At 41.2% G+C, this 21,241-nt stretch overlaps 1 protein-coding gene across 5 annotated transcripts in view; it reads right to left on the bottom strand.

The window, feature by feature from the left end:
- Positions 1–7,010: 7,010 nt before the first annotated feature.
- LOC311148951 (retinoic acid receptor RXR-gamma-A-like) overlaps positions 7,011–21,241 on the bottom strand; it is a 49,715-nt gene continuing 35,484 nt past the window's right edge. For 2 of the 5 annotated variants that reach the window (XM_084185993.1, XM_084185997.1), the window contains 7 exons: positions 18,471–18,615; positions 18,028–18,213; positions 17,601–17,761; positions 17,319–17,448; positions 15,756–15,980; positions 13,621–13,726; positions 7,011–7,879 (listed from right to left, as the gene is read on the bottom strand). In XM_084185993.1, coding sequence (XP_084042119.1) covers positions 7,732–7,879; positions 13,621–13,726; positions 15,756–15,980; positions 17,319–17,448; positions 17,601–17,761; positions 18,028–18,213; positions 18,471–18,615 — 1,101 coding nt within the window. In that variant the 3' untranslated portion in view covers positions 7,011–7,731. The remainder of the gene's footprint in view (positions 7,880–13,620; positions 13,727–15,755; positions 15,981–17,318; positions 17,449–17,600; positions 17,762–18,027; positions 18,214–18,470; positions 18,616–21,241) is intronic. The other 3 variants (XM_084185995.1, XM_084185994.1, XM_084185996.1) reach the window with 3 other exon arrangements.

Below are 21,241 nucleotides of genomic sequence, written 5' to 3'. Positions count from 1 at the left end.
ATTTGACGAGCACTTGATAATGCCTCGTATTTCCCGACTGCATCCCCTTTGTGTGGCCGTAATGCCTCCTACAAAAATCTATGCCTTTTGCGTCCAGTGGCCGTTGTGCCCTTGTGCCGAAGCACTTCTCACTCATGTGGCTCTCCATCACGTGATCGGGTCTTTCTCACAGGCTACAAGTGAAAACAGATACATCGGGGACGCAACTGCACACGTCCTTATCCAATTCCGAGGCGCATATTGAAGACATTGGAAGAACTGTCCACATTTACTTTTCATCAGTGAACATGATGAGCAGGCCTAATGAACAACAAAAGCACTAGCCTATGTCAATCTACTATCCCCCACACTACAAAAGTTGACCTATTCTATTCTATGCGAGAAATAAATATTCCAAACATAGTCTGGGACAGTTGTGGGATGCGATAGATCACAAATTAATACAACCACTAGCATCAACAAACCTGTTTTAAGCAATGAGCCTGATGCAACAGATGAGAACATTTAGCTTAAAATGTTGATACACTATTAGGCTATTTCTTAACTTTATAAGCGCAGCAATGCGCATATGGCAGTAGGCTGTAAGTGCAAATGTTCCATTAGCAGGAAAACACCATTCTCAAAAGTGACCACAAATGTGGTGTAATGTAATGCTTTTATTTTTAGGGTGCATTTTTATGGTGAAAATGTTCTTCCTCAAACTTGAAACTCACGCACTGTGTATGTATGCCAGTTAGGCTCTACACTCGTTATAAAGTGGATTAATGTGCTTCATTTTAAGAAGTTATTTGGCCACTTTAGTTGTCATACAAACCTTATCAGAACATATAGGCCTATGGGCTAGGCTACATGAGGTGTGCAACTATGATTTGAAGAAGTCGCAAAAAAAAGCATTTAGCTGTTTCTTGCCTTAAGCTGAGCATCATTCACAAGTGATAATATATAATTCACAACTGATAGGCTAATATTGTCACCCCCCCCATCACACTATTCTTGATTTAATATTGTCTTTACATATACTAAATAATATATGTGTGAAATTTGTTTTGATTTAGAACGGACCATTATCATGCACCTGTCTCGAAACAGGGGCACCTGAAAAAATACATGTCATTCATACATTTGATTAGATTTTCAATCACATTTGCATTAATGTCAGCGTGATTAGAGGGACAATAGAGTACTGAGTACAAGGCAGTTAGCATGTTTGGTAGGCTGGTAATGACCATCTGAGCTTGGAGAAGCCTAATTACCGTGACTAAACGGTCACATAGAATTTGACTGCCGTCATGACTTGTGAGCGCCGGTGTGGCGGTAATATGGTTACCGTATCAGCCCTAGTTGTGGTCAGTAGTTGTGTGGTTGTGTTGCAGGTTCTTTGGGCCCAACAGTATGGACGTGGTCAGTAGTTTTGGTCAGTAGTTGTGGTCAGTAGTTGTGGTCAGTATGTTGTGTGGTCAGTAGTTATGTGTTCAGTAGTTGTGTTGTTGTGGTCATTAATTGTGTGGTTCAGTAGTTTTGTGTTCAGTAGTTGTGGTCAGTAGTTGTGTGGTTGTGGTCAGTAGTTTTGGTCAGTAGTTGTGGTCAGTAGTTGTTCCAGGTCATGCCATAATGTAGTTCTTTTGGTAGATACTTCTCCCTATTAGTTGAAATTGTATTTTTTCAAAGCCATTTTAGCTGTCGCGCTAGATGTTCGGACCGAACAGATTCACAAATCATGGGAATTTGTCGCTCTATGAAGATGTTGTCTCCCGCCGAGGCACATGTTTCTAGGCAACCCCCCTGTAGTTGCCTTGGCAGGCCTGCACCCTCCATGGCTAAAGCCAGTGTGAGAAATATGCTAACTAGCATAACTTTGTGCTATGAAACTAAATAAATACTGCACTCTGACCCACAAAACTTATTTGCTAGATTCATGATAGTGTTGTTACACAAAGCAAGGAAAGTGAACTTCAAAACGTGATGTAGTTTTATTGGAATTTGCAGCTGTTGTTGGTAAGTAATGAATCATCTATCTTCTGACATGACTTACTGCATCTTCAATGAAAGCAGTTGATGGGTTACTAAAACAGGCTCTACCTCTTGATTTGTAGAAGCTATTCCTGTTTTGAATTCAGATTTGAAAAGCAGACAATTAGAGGTAGATTTCATCCGCTCATACATTTTGTCTAAGTTGTTTTGTCAAAGTGGTCAAAGTAGCTGATTTGTGTCAAAACATGTAATTACAGTGAATGGAATGTTGGAAGTGATGACGTCACAATCGGACCTTTAGAATGTCCTATAAAAGTGGCTGGAGGACAATAAGGATGACAAAAAGCTAATATACTGAACAAAAATATAAACACAACATGTAAAGTGTTGGTCCCATGTTTCATGAGCTAAAATAAAAGATCCCAGACATGTTCCAAATGCAAAAAAAGCTTATTTCTCTCAAATTGTTTACATCCCTATTAGTGAGCATTTCTACTTTGCCAAGATAATCCATCCACCTGACAGGTGTGGTATATCAAGAAGCTGATTAAACAGCATGATCATTACACAGGTGCACCTCCAACGTCGTTTAAGAGAATTTGGCAATACGTCTAACCGGCCTCACAACCGCAGACATCATGTAACCACGCAAGCCCAGGACCTCCACACCCGGCTTCTTCACCTGATATTTTAGCTTAATTCAATTGATTAAAATTATGGTGATTCTATACCAAGAAAAACAAAAATACATTTTACAGTAGCCTATGTATAGCCTACCTAAAACATATGCAAATACAATTGAAGTCCTTCAAAATAGAAGCTACATATCCTAATATTAGAAAGTAGAATATAAACTAGATACAGTGGGGAAAAAAGTATTTAGTCAGCCACCAATTGTGCAAGTTCTCCCACTTAAAAATATGAGAGAGGCCTGTAATTTTCATCATAGGCACACGTCAACTATGACAGACAAATTGAGATTTTTTTTTCTCCAGAAAATCACATTGTAGGATTTTTAATGAATTTATTTGCAAATTATGGTGGAAAATAAGTATTTGGTCACCTACAAACAAGCAAGATTTCTAGCTCTCACAGACCTGTAACTTCTTCTTTAAGAGGCTCCTCTGTCCTCCACTCGTTACCTGTATTCATGGCACCAGTTTGAACTTGTTATCAGTATAAAAGACACCTGTCCACAACCTCAAACAGTCACACTCCAAACTCCACTATGGCCAAGACCAAAGAGCTGTCAAAGGACACCAGAAACAAAATTGTAGACCTGCACCAGGCTGGGAAGACTGCATCTGCAATAGGTAAGCAGCTTGGTTTGAAGAAATCATATAAAGAGGTCATATGTGGTCCTCTGTAGCTCAATTGGTAGAGCATGGCGCTTGTAATGCCAGGGTAGTGGGTTCGATCCCCGGGACCCCCCATACGTAAAAATGTATGCACGCATTACTGTAATTCGCTTTGGATAAAAGTGTCTGCTAAATGGCATATTATTATATGTTGTCCCCAGCTTGCTGTTGCCACACCGATGGGTTTTGATAATTTAACACATCTTGACAATGTGCCAGTTGAGCTCTACCTCAGATCGCGCACTGTCTGTGTGTGTAGGTGTGAGATTGTCTGTGATCTCTCACATTCCAGGGCCCATGCTGCCCCTTCCGCCTGCAGTCACCTTGTTCTCTGAGAGAATTGGTGCAACCAATTACCTTCAAAAGTCACATAATTACTTAAATAAAGTCCACCTGTGTGCAATCTGTGTCACATGATCTGATCTGTTCTGAAAGGCCCCAGAGTCTGCAACACCACTAAACAAGGGGCACAACCAAGCAAGCGGCACCATGAAGACCAAGGAGCTCTCCAAACAGGTCAGGGACAAAGTTGTGGAGAAGTACAGATCAGGGTTGGGTTAAAAAAGATATCCGAAACTTTGAACATCCCACGGAGCACCATTATCTCCATTATTAAAAAATGGAAAGAATATGGCACCACAACAAACCTGCCAAGAGAGGGCCGCCCACCAAAACTCACAGACCAGGCAAGGAGGGCATTAATCAGAGAGGCAACAAAGAGTCCAAAGATAACCCTGAAGGAGCTGCAAAGCTCCACAGCGGAGATTGGAGTATCTGTCCATTGAACCACTTTAAGCCGTACACTCCATAAAGCTGGGCTTTACGGAAGAGTGGCCAGAAAAAAGCCATTGCTTAAAGAAAAAAATAAGCAAACACGTTTGGTGTATGCCAAAAGGCATGTGGGAGACTCCCCAAACATATGGAAGAAGGTACTCTGGTCAGATGAGACTAAAATTGAGCTTTTTGGCCATCAAGGAAAACCCTATGTCTGGCGCAAACCCAACACCTCTCATCACCCCAGGAACACGGTGGTAGCAGCATCATGCTGTGGGGATGTTTTTCATCGGCAGTGACTGGGAAACTGGTCAGAATTGAAGGAATGATGGATGGCGCTAAATATAGGGAAATTCTTGAGGGAAACCTGTTTATGTCTTCCAGAGATTTGAGACTGGGACGGAGGTTCACCTTCCAGCAGGACAATGACCCTAAGCAAACTGCTAAAGCAACACTCGAGTGGTTTAAGGGGAAACATTTAAATGTCTTGGAATGGCCTAGTCAAAGCCCAGACCTCAATCCAATTGAGAATCTGTGGTATGACTTAAAGATTGCTGTACACCAGCAAAACCCATCCAACTTGAAGTAGCTGGAGGAGTTTTGCCTTGAAGAATGGGCAAAAATCCCTGTGGCTAGATGTGCCAAGAGACTTGCAGCTGTAATTGCTGCAAAAGGTGGCTCTACAAAGTATTGACTTGGGGGGGGGGGGGGGGGGGGGGTGAATAGTTATGCACGCTCAAGTCTTATTTCTTGTTTGTTTCACAAGAAAAAATGTTTTGCATCTTCAAAGTGGTAGGCATGTTGTGTAAATCAAATAATACAACCCCCCCAAAAAAGCAATTTTAATTCCAGGTTGTAAGGCAACAAAATAGGAAAAATGCCAAGGGTGTTGAATACTTTCGCAAGCCACTGTACCAGCACACCTCATATAACTTATAGGCTATAAATTACTTACTTTAATTAATAATAAAACACTGAATGCTTTGTGAAACTAGAATAAAATGATAATTTAGCAAATCCAGAATACAGAAAATAACAAATATTTATTTACGACCTTGCCAATGTATTATTCCACTGGGCACAGACATCAGTTCAATGTCTAGTTTTGATTTACATTTGGTTTAGTTGTCAACTAACATGAATTCAACGTGAAATCCCGCCCAAAATTCCCCATATCATTGGATTTAGGTTAAAGATGCACTATGCATAAATCGCGCCACCATTTCCTGGTTGCAAAAATGTCAGTTTATGTGACAAAACAAGCAAGTATAGTGTAGAGAATCACTGTACCATCTAAACCACTTTGAAATATATTTTCCATAACACAAAATATTGTATTTTCAGCTGTTTGAAGCTGTTGTAACAAACCGAAAGTAAAAGATGCAAAAAGGTATTCTAAGGCTCGCTTTCAATGAGAATGACAGATCTGTAACTCACATTTCTATGTGAATTTGGTTGGGTCGGCCCAAAAGTTACATATTGCAGCTTTAAAAGATGGACAAAAGATTCCCTTACAATGATGACTTTTTTCAAATTCAATCAATTTTCCATGTTGATTCAACGTCATCACATTTATATATTTATTTGTTTGACGTGGAAACAACATTGATTCAATCAGTTTTTGCCCAGTGGGATGCTTATTCAGGACATTTTATTCATTGTGTTGACAAAATTATATTTTATATTGAATTATAAGCCTATAAAGGTGTTCAATATTATCCTTTTAGACCTAATATTTCCATATGAAAATATTTATTAAAAAATGGTGGCACACGTCTTGCATTTTGCCTCTTATTTTACGGAAGAAGTTGCCCTTTCCTTCAGTCAAATGACCTGTGTTCTTTTTTTCAAACCCATAACCATGTCTGTGAGGTGTAGATTTTTGTTTCAAAGTAGATTTGTTCAAGCCTACCAAGAAACACTCTGTGTGACCCTGATTTAGCCCACTGCAGTAAAATGTTATTAAAATGTAGACTAAAGCTTGTCAGAAGAAATTAGGATGTAATTAGGATGCTAATCTTCATTATTAGGCTGGTTATTTTTATTTCCATCCCATTCTTGGGAGAAAAAAAACGAAACAATAATGAAAAATAAATATGGTGGTGGAACTGACTAACCCTGTGTATAGCTTCTTACTTTCTGGTGTTCTTCTTATTTCTTCCTGTGGTTTCGTTCTACCTTATGCTATTTTTTGTGCTACATTGACATTGATTACTGCATTCTTTGGTTTGGAGCTTGCAAGAAAGGCATTTCACTGTACTTGTGCATGTGACATTAAAACTTAAAACTTGAAAAAATACAATGTGAGTAGCCTGTCGACAATAAAATCGTCCAAAAATTTAAAACTTCAAAAAATGAAGATGAAGAAATGAAGAGAAATGGCTGAATTCAACAGAGGCAATGGTCAACGTTGGCCCGGCCGGGTGTACCGCCTGCCAGGCAGTGCCAGTCCTCCCAGACTCCCACACAGGCAGTGGCTTACCACAGTTTTGTGAGGCCATACGCAAGGTCTGAAGCTAATTTCCTGCAATTCTACAATTTTGCCATGAGGCTGAGAGAAAATATTGCAGTTTTAAAGCTAATTTCCTGCTATTCTACACATTTAGCCATGAGTCCCCCCTTTCCTTGGTCACATCTCAACCACGTTGGGTCAATTCTGAATTCGGAGGATTCTATTTGATGTACTTTCCTTCGCTCCGTGTACTGGATATTTGCCTATTGGACGCATTCCCCCATCATTTGAATACAACACATAGCACATTGGCAGATTCTCTAGCCAGCTGAGAACTACTGGTACATAGGTCTACTCACGACATCTAGTGGCTCACTGAGGAAACAAGACATTCTGACGCAGTATATGGATGGTCCATGAAAGGTATCACAGTATTCTGAAGAAATGTTATACAATTCATCTTTGAATAAAATAAGCTTTTTAATACTGCATTGGGTTGCTTTTAAAATGGATACCTGAAATTACCTATTTACTCCAAACATATTGCAACAATTCTATTATAATGTATTTTAACAGTGTAGTTTTTACACCATACCCCTCCCCCTTAAAACCAGGCCCTCCCCACACCCCAGAAAATACACATTTTTGACAATAATAATAATTTGTGCTTGGTACAAAATATGTCTGTTTTACAACTTGAATCAAGTTTCATCTTCATATCAATTACATTGTGGGAGTATATACAGAGATAGCCTAGGCAGCCAATAGTGGGCGCTAGATCTGCACTATTGCCTAGGATTGACGTGCCCAATTTGATGTGCCCAATTTTCCACCACCATTTTCTGACAATTTAGGATGTTGCACAACCGCGTTCAGCCAAAGGTGTGCAACATCCTAAGTTGTCCAAAAATCGGAAAATGGTGGTGTAAAATGGTGTTTTATTAAGACAGTACACATATTTATCCTTATATATATTTTTTGACAGACAGACAGCCATTAATGCTAGTTAAGGAGGAAAATGATGCCTTTGCAGCCTGAATGGAGGATGCTTTATGTACGAGCCGGTACAAGGGGGACACAAGTGTATTACCAGCTGGTCACATCAATAGATGATAGTGCAGCTCTAGCGCCCACTATCGCCTGCCTAGGCTAATACAGAGAGAAGGGGGATTTGTGTCATGTGATTTGATGCGGCGCTTCAAGCATCTCCATGAGGAAGGTGTCTATGGGAGTGTCTCCTATCAGCTTGAAGAAGAACAGGTGCTCCAGACACTTCAGGCCTATGGAGCGCAGGGCGGGGAGACGCAGCAACAGTTTGGCAAACCTAGGAGGAGGGTGAATAGAATAAAATAGAACATTATTTTCCATCCAGGATGGAAATGTTCCTTTGACATTACCTTACAAGAAGGAAAAAGGATCAGGGCCCGGATGCATAAAACATCTTCAGTGTTTCCTTTAAGTGTTTACCTTAAAAAATAATTTAAGTGTGTTGCATAGAGCCCCTCAATTATTTCCTTAGGTAAGGGCATACTTAAGGGGTTTGAAGGCATGTATGGCAGAAAGAGTACCTGGTTACCATGGAGACACCCTGATTCACTAACTAAACGTCTCGTCATAAAGATCGCTTTCATTTTGTGAGATAGCAAAATAGAACTTCTACTATCAAGACAGGATAACCAAATTGCTTCAGGAGATAATAAACCACGTTTCTTGTAATAGTTACTTTTTTCTCAACTTGTTTATATTACTTTCTAGTACATCAAGCTAGCTTGCAGAGTAGCTACAGTGAGGGAAAAAGTATTTGATCCCCTGCTGATTTTGTACGTTTGTCCACTGACAAAGAAATGATCAGTCTATAATTTTAATGGTAGGTTTATTTGAACAGTGAGAGACAGAATAACAACAAAGAAATCCAGAAAAACGCATGTCAAAAATGTTATAAATTGATTTGCATTTTAATGAGGGAAATAAGTATTTGACCCCTCTGCAAAACATGACTTAGTACTTGGTGTCAAAACCTTGTTGGCAATCAGAGGTCAGACGTTTCTTGTAGTTGGCCACCAGGTTTGCACACATCTCATGAGGGATTTTGTTCTACTTAGGAGTGCTCCTAATCTCAGCTTATTACCTGTATAAAAGACACCTGTCCACAGAAGCAATCAATCAATCAGATTCCAAACTCTCCACCATGGCCAAGACCAAAGAGCTCTCCAAGGATGTCAGGGACAAGATTGTAGACCTACACAAGGCTGGAATGGGCTACAAGACCATCGCCAAGCAGCTTGGTGAGAAGGTGACAACAGTTGTTGCGATTATTCGCAAATGGAAGAAAGACAAAATAACTGTCAATCTCCCTAAGCCTGGGGCTCCATGCAAGATCTTACCTTGTGGAGTTGCAATGATCATGAGAACGGTGAGGAATCAGCCCAGAACTACACAGAAGGGTGTTGTCAATGATCTCAAGGCAGCTGGGACCATAGTCACCAAGAAAACAATTGGAAACACATTACGCCGTGAAGGACTGAAATCCTGCAGCGCCCGCAAGGTCCCCCTGCTCAAGAAAGCACATATACATGCCCATCTGAAGTTTGCCAATGAACATCTGAAAGATTCAGAGGATAACTGGGTGAAAGTGTTGTGGTCAGATGAGACCAAAATGGAGCTCTATGGCATCAACTCAACTTGCCGTGTTTGGAGGAGGAGGAATGTTGCCTATGACCCCAAGAACACCATCCCCACCTTCAAACATGGAGGTGGAAACATTATGCTTTGGGGGTGTTTTTCTGCTAAGGGGTCAAGACAACTTCACCGCATCAAAAGGACGATGGACAGGGCCATGTACTGTCAAATCTTGGGTGATAACCTCCTTCCCTCAGCCAGGGTATTGAAAATAGGTCATGGATGGGTGTTCCAGCATGACAATGACCCAAAACAGACGGCCAAGGCAACAAAGGAGTGGCTCAAGAAGAAGCACATTAAGGTCCTGGAGTGGCCTTGCCAGTCTCCAGACCTTAATCCCATAGAAATTCTGCAGAGGGAGCTGAAGGTTCGAGTTGCCACGAAACCTTAATGACTTGGAGAAGATCTGCAAAGAGGAGTAGAACAAAATCCCTCATGAGATGTGTGCAAACCTGGTGGCCAACTACAAGAAACGTCTGACCTCTGTGATTGCCAACAAGGGTTTTGCCACCAAGTACTAAGTCATGTTTTGCAGAGGGGTCAAATACTTATTTCCCTCATTAAAATGCAAATCAATTTATAACATTTTGTACATGCATTTTTCTGGATTTTGTTGTTGTTATTCTGTCTCTCACTGTTAAAATAAACCTACCATTAAAAGTATAGACTGATCATGTCTTGTCAGTGGGCAAATGTACAAAATCAGCAGGGGATCAAATACTTTTTGTATATACTCATCTAACTAGCTAGCTAGCTTTGTAGCCTTGGATTTTGCACAGTGGTAGTCGGTGCCGTTTAAGATGAGGGAGGACGATTTTCTTTTTAATGAGCATGGCCTTATTTATATTACAGCCTATTTGATGACTGTCATTCATATCCCATTCACCCAGTTCAATGTAACAGTGATAGGTTTAGGCTACGACATGATACTCACATTTTCCCTATACCTATCATGAGGTTACTACAACCTAAACTATGAATGAAAGTTTAAATGTAGGCGCACAGAGGTCGAGACAAAAATATCAGTTGACAGACAGTGACACATGGACAGACAGTGACACATTCAATACCGCCTTGCACACTCTTGCTTGCATCTAGCGGATCTAATGTGTAATCATTAGTCCAACAGTTGCAAACAAGAGTTTCTATTGGACAAATTCAGGTGTTTATCCACGTTTCGTTCCATTTGCTTCCGTTTAAGAAACGTTTTTCAACAGAATCAGTGTAATGAATCCAACCCTGATCACATGTAAACACAGTTCACTTTCATAGCAGCCACGTTGTATTCCTTCTCACTTCTATGCGCGCTCCTCCTCTCACCTTTTCCCTTCGCTTGTGGACTTCAATGCACAACACATCAGATGCATGTGACCAGGCGAAAAAACCTTTCCAAGACAAACAATATCATAACCGCTACAGACAGCCTACATTGTTGTCACCAAAGTAACATCAGTCAACATAACTAATAGAACTAACGAGTTTGTAAACCTGCTACAATCATGCGGTAACATTACAGTGTACAGTCAGTAAGCAGTTTAGCACTTACACTGGCGGGCCCCGGTGGCAAAACATTTGTAAAACCAAAAGCTTATCTTGACTTGGAAGAGTTCCAGTGTTGTATTGGATAGTCATAGCCAGCTAGCTAACATAGCATCCCTCTGTTTGAGCAGGGTGTTTGAGTAGTCTGAACTAGTTAGCTGCATTTGCTAGCTAAGTAAGAAAAACTGAAAGTGAAAAAAATGACGAATTATCTCTCTCTTGCTTCTTCATTTTGGAATAAATTAATTTGTTCAAAACGGTTCAACTATTGTCTTTCGCTCTCTTTGAGTCAACTACTCACCATATTTTATGCACTGCAGTGCTAGCTAGCTGTAGCTTATGCTTTCAGTACTAGATTAATTATCTGATCATTTGATTGGGTGGACAACATGTCAGTTAATGCTGAAAGAAGTCTGAAGTTGTCATAATTACTGTGTAAGTCTATGGAAGAGAGTGAGAACAATGAGCCTCCTAGGTTTTTTATTGAAGTCAAGATACCCAGAGGAGGTTGGAAGCTAGCTGTTCTCCGGCTACACCATGGTGCTACCCTACAGAGTGCTGTTGAAGCTACTGTAGACCTTCATTGCAAAACAGTGTGTTTTAATAAATTATTTGGTGACGTGAATATATTTAGTATAGTTTTATCTAAAAAGTATAACTTTTTAAAAGTTTTACATTTTATTTTTATGACATTCGCTGGGGAGGATGGTCCTCCCCTTCCTCCTCTGAGGAGCCTTCACTGATTGTGCACCTTCCATTGTTTAGCTAAGTAGCTAGCTAGCTGGTTGATGTTTTCCTTTTTTAAACAGAGCAGATGAAAGCAAAATTCACCTCCACACATGCTGTTTACATTGATATCCATTCTGAATGAAGCAGTTTAGGGACCTGGTGGGCACCCTTAACTTTTTCCACTTAATTTAAGGGGGAAATTCACCTTTAAATGTTTTGTGCAACTGACTTAAAGTTAATGAAACGTTAAGGGTAAAGATAAGGGGAAAATTTACTTAAAGTGTTTTATGCAGCCAGGCCCAGATGCAGTACACATCATACACATTGAAAACAGTCAGCCTAGTAACTTTTGAAATTATTCAGACCCCTTGACTTTATCCACATTTTGTTAAGTTACAGCCTTATTCTGAAATTGATTAATATATATATATATATATATGTATACTTATATACTTTAGCAATCTACACACAATACCCCATAATGACAAAGCGAATACAGGTTTTAACAAATGTTTGCTAAAAAACAGAAATACCTTATTTACATAAGTATTTAGACCCTTTGCTATGAGACTCAAAATTGAGCTCAAGTGCATCCTGTTTACATTGATCATCCTTTAGATGGTTCTACAACTTGATTGGAGTCCACCTGTGGTAAATTCAATTGATTGGACATGATCTGTCAACTGGGGGACCTGTCAGTATAAGGTCCCACAGTTGACAGTGTATGTCAGAGCAAAAATCAAGTCATGAGGTCGAAGGAATTGTCCGTAGAGCTCCGAGACAGGATTGTGTCGAAGCACAGATCTGGTGAAGGGTACCAAAAAACTTCTGCAGCATTGAAGGTCTCCAAGTACACAGTAGCCTCTATCATTCTTAAATGGAAGAAGTTTGGAACCACCAAGACTCTTCCTAGAGGTGGCCACCCGGTCAAACTAAGCAATTGGGGGAGAAAGGTCAGGGAGGTGACCAAGAACCCAATGGTCACTCTGACAGAGCTCCAGAGTTCCTCTGTGGTGATGGGAGAACCTTCCAGAAGGACATCCATCTCTGCAGCACTCCACCAATCAGACCTTTATGGAAGCGTGGCCAGATGGAAGCCACTCCACAGTAAAAGACTTTCAGACCATGAGAAACAAGATTTTCTGGTCTGATGAAACCAAGATTGAACTATTTGCCCTGAATGCCAAGCGTCACGTCTGGAGGAAACCTGGCACCATCCCTACGGTGAAGCATGGTGGTGGCAGCGTCATGCTGTGGGGATGTTTTTCAGCAGCAGGGACTGGGATACTAGTCAGGATTGAGGGAAAGATGAATGGAGCAAAGTACAGCGAGATCCTTGATGAAAATCTGCTCCAGTGCTCAGGACCTTAGACTGTGACAGGACAACGACCCTAAGCACACAGCCAAGACAACGCAGGAGTGGCTTCGGGACAAGTCTCTGAATGTTCTTGAGTGGCCCAGCCAGAGCCCAGACTTGAACCCAATTTAGCTGTGCAGCCACCTGACAGAGCTTGAGAGGATCTGCAGATAGGAAAGAGAGAAACTCCCCAAATGCAGGTGTGCCAAGCTTGTAGCGTCATACCAAGAAGACTCGAGGCTGTAACCACTGCCAAAGGTTTGTCAACAAATTACTGAGTAAAGGGTCGAGATACTTATGTAAATGTGATATTTAAGGTAGTTTTTTTTATACATTTGCAACAATCAAATCCATTTTAGAATGAGGCTGTAACGTAACAAAATGTGGAAAAGGTCAAGGGGTCTGAATACCTTCCAAATGCACTGCATATGTAAACACATAGATAACACATAACCGCTGCCTTTATTACACTGTATACTTTGATGGGGAAGTCACAAGAAACAAAGATTAAACCTGACTATGACCACGTCATAATACTCTTAAATGGTCTTCTTTTGTTCATGTCCTCTTTTCAAGGAATGGCTCACTTTCCTTTAACTTTTTCCCCACAGATAATTGAGTGTGCCTGATAGCTGTCCATAATATTACAGTTAACAAACCATTTATTTGAAATAAAGATAAATAAATAAACATAAAGGAGAAAATGGAAGTTATCAGATTGTATTGGGATGTGTCCTGTGTATATGAGCTGAGTAGTGTACCTGCCGGGCTGGTCTGGGTACTTGGCTTTGGTGTAGGACTCCAGCGAGGCGTAGACGTTCTCCCTGAGCCCGTCCACCTCTGGTGGATTGGATAGCCCCTTTGCATCTGCAACAACATAGCCTTCACAGTCAGTCTGATGCCTTTATAACTTCGCCTTCTCCTGTTAGACTAGACACACCTTTCCTCTCCTTTTCCACTTCAGTCAAACTGGATACTTACACAAAGGCCAGGATTCAATCAGATGAACGTTAATCCGCGGTAACCGACAATCGCATAGCATATCATGGTTTTTGTTTAGGCGGTGTCGGAGATGTAACTGCGTTAGAAATGTCAAATCCACAAGCGGCTCCCGGCATTATTCCTGCCACAGACATTGCCATTGGATGCACCGAGTCGCATTAGTAGAAATCCCATGCAGCCGTGTTAGAAGTTTGAACACTGGAATATAAATCCTTCTTATTTAATTGAATCATTTTCAATTTGAGCGTCATTATTTTCTATAGCCTACACTTTCTCGTTCTGAACTTCTAACATTGGTGGGACGGGTGTGGCTTTATGACAATGACCACAGGAGAAGCCGCTCACCGATTGGACAGTTCCAACGCAGTTACACCTCCAACATCGCCTAAATAAAAACAATGATATGCTATGTGGTTGTCGGTTACTGCGGGTTAATATTGATCTAAATTTAATCTGGTCCAAAGTCCTAGTCACACCACAACATTAAGATACAGTCATTCTGCCCACGCATTTCACAGACACCAAAAGAATGGTGTGGCTATTGAGACAAAATTACTTGGTGTTACCTTAGTTTGTAAACTGTCATGCTCACAACATATAGTTTCAATGGTTGTAAAGATGGGGAGAGGTCTGTCCATAATAAAGAGATGCTCTGCTTTTTTTGACACCACACTCCAAAAAGCAAGTCCTGCATGCTCTAGTTTAGTCTTATCTGGATTATTGTCCAGTCGTGTGGTTGAGTGCTGCAAAGAAAGACCTAGTTAAGCTGCAGCTGGCCCAGAACAGAGCAGCACGTCTTGCTATTCATTGTAACCAGAGAGCTAATATAAATACTATGCATGCCAGTCTCTCTTGGCTAAGAGTTGAGAAGAGACTGACTGCATCAGTCAAAGACTCCAGTCACCCAAGTCATAGACTGTTCTCTCTGCTACTGCACGGCAAGTAGTACCGGAGCGCCAAGTCTAGGTCCAAAAGGCTCCTTAACAGCTTCTACCCCAAGCCATAAGACTGCTGAACAGTTAATCAAATGGCCACCCGGACTATTTGCATTGACACTGCTGCTACTCGCTGTTTATTTTCTATGCATAGTCACTTTACCCCTACCTACATGTACAAATTACTTCGACTAACCTGTACTCCCGCACATTGACTTGGTACCAGTACCCCCTGTATATAGCGTCATTGTTGTTATTTTATGATGTTACTTGTATTATGTTTTTTGTTTTACTTTAGTTTATTTAGTCAATATTTTCTTAACTCTATTTTCTTAAAACTGCATTGTTGGTTAAGAGCTTGTAAGTAAGCATTTCACGGTAAGGCCTACACCTGTTGTATTCGGCGCATGTGACAAATACAATTTGATTTGATTTGATCACTTCTTCTTATAAGGAACATTCATGTGTTGAAAATTCCAAATTGTTTGCATAGTCAACTTACACACAGCTCTGACACACACACTTACCCCACCAGACTTGCCACCAGGTGTCTTTTCACTGTCCCCAAATCCAGAACAAATTCAAGAAAGCGTACAGTATTATACAGAGCCATTATTGCATAGAACTCCCTTCCATCTCACATAGCAAACTTATCTTCAAGTTGTCTTCACGGCACAACGCCTCTCCCCTATTTGACCTAGATAGTTTGTGTGTATGTATTGATATATAGGCTACGTGTGCCTTTTTAAATTGATGTAGGTCTGTCCTTGAGCTGTTCTTGTCTATTAAATGTTCTGTATTGTGTCATGTTTCATGTTTTGTGTGGACCCCAGGAAGAGTAGCTGCTGCTTTCGCAACAGCTTATGGGGATCCTAATAAAATACCTCCCCAAAAATGACGTAATTTAACAAACTCGTATCAGAAATGCTGCTGTTACCAAGCAGATATGACCCACTGACCTGGATTGAAGAGGACGATGGCTCGAAGGCAGCCCAGCTCTGTCTTGTCCATCTCCATGTCTTTCATTTTAGACACCAACTCTGTCAATACTCTGTCAAAGATGGAGCCCACTCCGGCACTGTGGGCACTGCTTCTGTGGACGTGGAGGCCTGTGGCCAATAGGATGCCGTCTTTCACTGTGACAGAGCGGTGTGAGAAGGACGCGATGAGGAGCTCATTCCAGCCTGAACATAAATACACAAACACACAGGGAGCGAGCTGACAAGGTAAAAATCTGTTGTTCTGCCCCTGAGCAAGGCAATTAACCCACTTTTCCCCTAGCGCCGATGATTTGGATGTCGATTAAGGCAGCCCCCCTGCACCTCTCTGATTCAGAGGGGTTGGGTTAAATGCGGTTGAATGCATTCAGTTGTACAACTGACCAGGTATACCCCTTTCCATTTACTTTAACTTGGCAACCAACATAAATAAATAATATGCCATTTAGCAGACGCTTTTATCCAAAGCGACTTACAGTCATGCGTGCATCATTATTTATTTTTTTGTGTATGGGTGGTCCCGGGGATCGAACCCACTACCTTGGCATTACAAGTGCCGTGCTCTACCAGCTGAGCTACAGAGGACCACATGGATGCTAGTGTTTATCTATTGCTTCCTTTCTCTTTCTATCTCATCTCACCCTCTAGCTTCATATCTCTCCTTTTCTATCTCCCCACTTCTCTATCCCTCTGACTTTCTCTTCAAATATCTCTTTCTCTTTCTCTCTTCATCTCAAATCAAATCAATCAAATCAAATTGTATTTGTTATATGCTTCGTAAACAACAGGTGTGGACTAACAGTGAAATGCTTACTAACGGCCCTTCCCAACAATGCAGAGAGAGAGAATATAGAGAAATAATAGAAAAGTAAAACAAATAATAATAAAAGTAATAATAGATACACAGAGTAACGATAACTTACTATATACACAGGGAACCAGTACCGAGTCGATGTGCAGGGGTACGAGGTCATTGAGGTAAATGTGTACATAACTGGGAATAAAGTGACAGATAGTAAACAGTAGCAGCAGCGTATGTGTTGAGTCAAAAATGTTTGTGCAAAAAAGGTCAATGCAGATAGTCCGGGTAACTATTGGGTTAACTCTCTCTCTCTCTTCATATTATCTATCCCTTTGTGTCTCTCTCTCTGTTTCTCTCTCTGTTTCTCTCTCTGTCTCTCTCTCTCTCTATTTTCTATCAGGATATTAAAACCTCTTCAGCTCATTAGTGATGCTGTGTGACATTTCCGTTCCACGTGTGTGTGAAATATCCCACCAGGAATATCCCAGCATAGATCAGCGTTGGGCTGTTTTGTTAAAAAAATAGTCACTACTGAGAATATGTACAGCACAGATATGGCTCTGATTGGAAACTGGTGTGTGCAACATCAATATGGTTGATAGCTATAACCAGAGTGAAAATAGACTATGACTATGGTTAGATTTTCTACCCCTCTAATCAAAGTGTGCTTCTGTCTAAGAAAAAACTATGAGTACTTTGAGTATGAGTACTAAGTGCTGTACCTGCCCGTAGTAGAATAACCTGGTCGTCTAAGGGCAGCTCTGAGAAGTGAGGGATCCTCTTTGCCCACTCCACCAGGGTGAACAGCTGTTTGTCTGCTGCCTGGCAGATGTTGGTGACTGGGTCGTTCGTCTAGACAGAAGATAAAGAGAGATACAACATATCTGAATAATATTCCATCTTAGCCATTTAACATTAAATGGATAGCATTTACAAGAGGGAGATGTTATTTCCATGTTCAATAGTAATGCTCTGATTGTGTTTATGTTCTATGTCATCCTTACCGAGTTGCCGGGGCTTTCATCGGCATATGTCTCTGTCTTGGGCTCCACGGCAAGCTCTGCGTCCAGAATCTTATTGACGGTCATCTCCTCATTAAAACTACTGGTGGACTCCACCTCCTTCTCCCCCTGCTCCTTCCCCCGCTGCCTCTCCTCCTGCACCGCTGCATGGGGTCACAGGGCAAAGGTCAAAGGTTAGAGATAGTCCAACTGAACAAACCACTCCAAAGGGATACAGCAAATTGAAACATATTGAACACCTTTGCCACACATGCTTACAGCAGTTACAGTACAACACAGTACAGTACAGTAGACATACCACACATACCAATAAATACCCATACATTACAGACCCGCCCCCCAACACACTCACAAGAGCACACACCCTCCCTCCTTCCCTCTTTCCTTCTCTCTACATGCATACACTTACACACACCTTCTCTCTTCATGCCCATGGCTAGGCACTTCTGGTAGCGGCAGTACTGACAGCGGTTGCGCTGTCGTTTGTCTATCAGGCAATCCTTGCTGTCTCGACACATATAGGAGAGGTCTTTCCGGATGGTTCTCTTAAAGAAGCCTTTGCAGCCTTCACAACTGTACACACCATAGTGCTTCCCTGGGTAAACAACATGCAAAACATAAACTCCACTGCTTTTCCTGAGAAACTGCTCCAAAAATGTAATACCTTTCCCTCTTAATCAATGTCATAGTCCATTGTTATTGGATGAGGACTGGAGAACAAAATCTACAATGAGGTAATTCACAAAATCTAAAATAAATGGGAATGAATCTCCACAACAAAAGTAACGACAATAGTGGAGTCACTGCCACCTGTATCGGGGGCTAGGGCTGCGGTGAGTCCCTATTTCTCACCTGAGGATCGGTCTCCACAAATGGCACAGATGTGTTTGGACATGCCTCCAGGGCTGGTGCAATTGTAGTTGATGTTCCCCAGATTTTGGAGACCTGTAGGAGGCTTGATGTCCTCTGAAATACTGACACTGTTCATGCTGTTCATCTGGAGCAAGGGAGGAAAGAGAAGAGAGAGAAAGAGATGAGTGGGAGAGATGGGGGAGGAGAGAGCGTGGAGTGGAGGAGAAATGGGGGAAAAGTGAGTGAATCAATGATTCAGTCGGTCAGTCCTGTTCTTTCTTTTACTTCTCTAAATCCTTCCTCTCTTCCTCTCATCCTCCATTCTCCACACACGTGTGTTATGAAAGTGGCTGAGGGTGCGATGACATGATCCCATTACTGGTCAAAGACAGTGTCTGTGTTTCCTCTGTGAGATTTGGCATGCAGGTTTCGATTGTTTGTCGACAGGAGTGGGGGTGTGCACGTAGCAGGAGAGCTGAGCTGTAACATTCACCAAGCTGCAGTTCTGACTTCTAACCAGCAGAGAGCAGAGTCACACCAGCTTTAGGCTGCGAATAAACTGGGAAAGGTATTTTATGGTATTTTATGGGTTCAGTATTTGTATTTATTTATTATTAATAATTTTTTATTTAACCTTTATTTATTTACTTTCATTGAGATAAAATCTATTTTTCAAGAGAGACCTGGTCCAACCAAGATAGCAGCAGGGGGGAACAAAGTTTCAGACAAATTTCAGACAACAATTTACAGACATAAACACACCTTAAGCTAATTATAGACATAGACACACATACATTACAATTACATACAGAGACATCATAGATCAAATCAATATGTACCACCTTATGAAATTGCTGGTGACAATCACATTCCTCAGTAACATGAGAGTCAATCAACCTGGAGTTTCAAAATGGTCTGGAGAGAGTTCCAAGACCAAAGAGCCGAGTGACTAAAACAGTTTTTTCTATGAACCATTCTGATTTTTGGAGCTGTTAAAAGAAAGTGGGAGCAAGACCATAGCTGGTAATTATTTATTTATTTAAGAAGAAGAAGAAGAAGAAGAAGAAGAAGAAGAAGAAGAAGAAGAAGAAGAAGAAGAAGAAGAAGAAGAAGAAGAAGAAGAAGAAGGCAGTTAGCCTAGCCGTTAAGAGTGTAAGGCCAGTAACCAAAAGGTTGCTGGTTCGAATCCCTGTGCTGACTAGATTAAAAATTAGTTAATGTGCCCTTGAGCAAGGCACTTACCCCTAATTGTTGCCTTGGATAAGAGCATCTGCTAAATTAAAAAAATGTTAGAAGAGGAAGAAGTTTCACAAAACAGTACAGTTTAATTGATGATTAGAAAGAAATGTATTTATTAGTTTTAGCTAGCTGTGTTGTAAATCCTTTCCCACAGTTCCTAATTCCTGAACACACGTTGTCAAAATTATATTTTTATGCGCTCTTTATCGTCTTTCTGCACTTTACACCTCTCCTGTAGACCACTAGATAAAATAGATACGATAACAATGGAAAATGTGCATGCATGTGAGTGTGCATGGGCTGGTGTGTGCATGCGCGCGTGTCTGTGCATGTGTCAGACACTATGGACAAAGTAAACATCAGTGACCTATATTGTGTGTATTTGATTACTAGTATAAAGTCATTTGTTTTTATTAAAGTTCACTGTGGAGTAGGCTGATTCACAGCTGTATGTGGAGGCAAACATGGTCAGGATGTCTAGTGCTAGTCTCTTGAAAACATGGACATCAGCTGCAGGCACCATCTTTCCCCAGAAAGTGACAGGGTCACAATCACCAGCCTGCTCTTTCAAGAGACACATTTTCTTGTAGCTCAATCAACTCCATTTGCTGCGATGCAACATCAACCCATTTGAAGATCTGTTTTGCTTCTTCTGACAACTTTGTCACATTTGTGACCAAGAAGGGGTTCTGGATGAGCAGCAGCAGTTCTCTTCCAACAGTGAAGTCATCAAAACAAGCCTTGAAGTTCTCCATCAGCTTCTGGATGAAATCAACATGGTTGGGAACATCTTTGTCTCTCTGCGTTTGCACCAGAAAATTGGGGGAAGTGGACAAGTTCTCCCTGGAGATCATTCTTGAAAAGCTCAAATTTCTTCTGGAAAGCCCGGACTGCTGTTATCATATCACACACTGTGTTGTCTTGTCCCTGCAGGTTAACATTCAGTTGATTAAGGTGTGATGTAATGTCTGTCAAAAATGCAACCGTTTCCATCTTCTCCTCATCTTCCAAAAACTCAGAAAACTGAGTTGCCTTGTTACTCTTTTGCTCTGATAAGAAAGCTTTGATTTCCTCCTGAATGGCCCAAAAGCATTCCAAAACCCTGTCTTTGCTGAGCCATCTGACATTGTTGTGCAGTAGTAAGTCATCAAAACTGGCATTGGACTCTGTCAGAATGCCTCATAGCAGGCGGTGTTGTAGGGATGATTTTGCTCTCAAAATGTTGATCAGTTTCATCATCGTTGTCACGACCTCAGAATACTCTTTTCCCAGACTGGCACACAGGACAGATTGATGTATGATGCAGTGATATGATGACAGGTCAGGGTGGTCCTCTTTCAAACGTACAACCAGTCCCCTCCCTCTTCCTATTATGGCTGGAGCTCCATCTGTGGTGATGGAGACCACTGACTTCAGATCTATCCCCCTTTTTGTCAGCATCCCTTTGATGGCCTCATGGATATCCTCTCCCCGCGTATGTGCTTCTAGATTTGTTAAGCCCAACAGCTCCTCACAGAATTCCTTCTTTGTTT

Source organism: Coregonus lavaretus (assembly GCF_964263955.1).
Source record: "Coregonus lavaretus genome assembly, chromosome: 21".
Taxonomy (NCBI): Eukaryota; Metazoa; Chordata; class Actinopteri; order Salmoniformes; family Salmonidae; genus Coregonus; species Coregonus lavaretus.
Note: the sequence above shows the minus strand (reverse complement) of the source record. Positions and strands in the feature narration are given on the sequence as shown.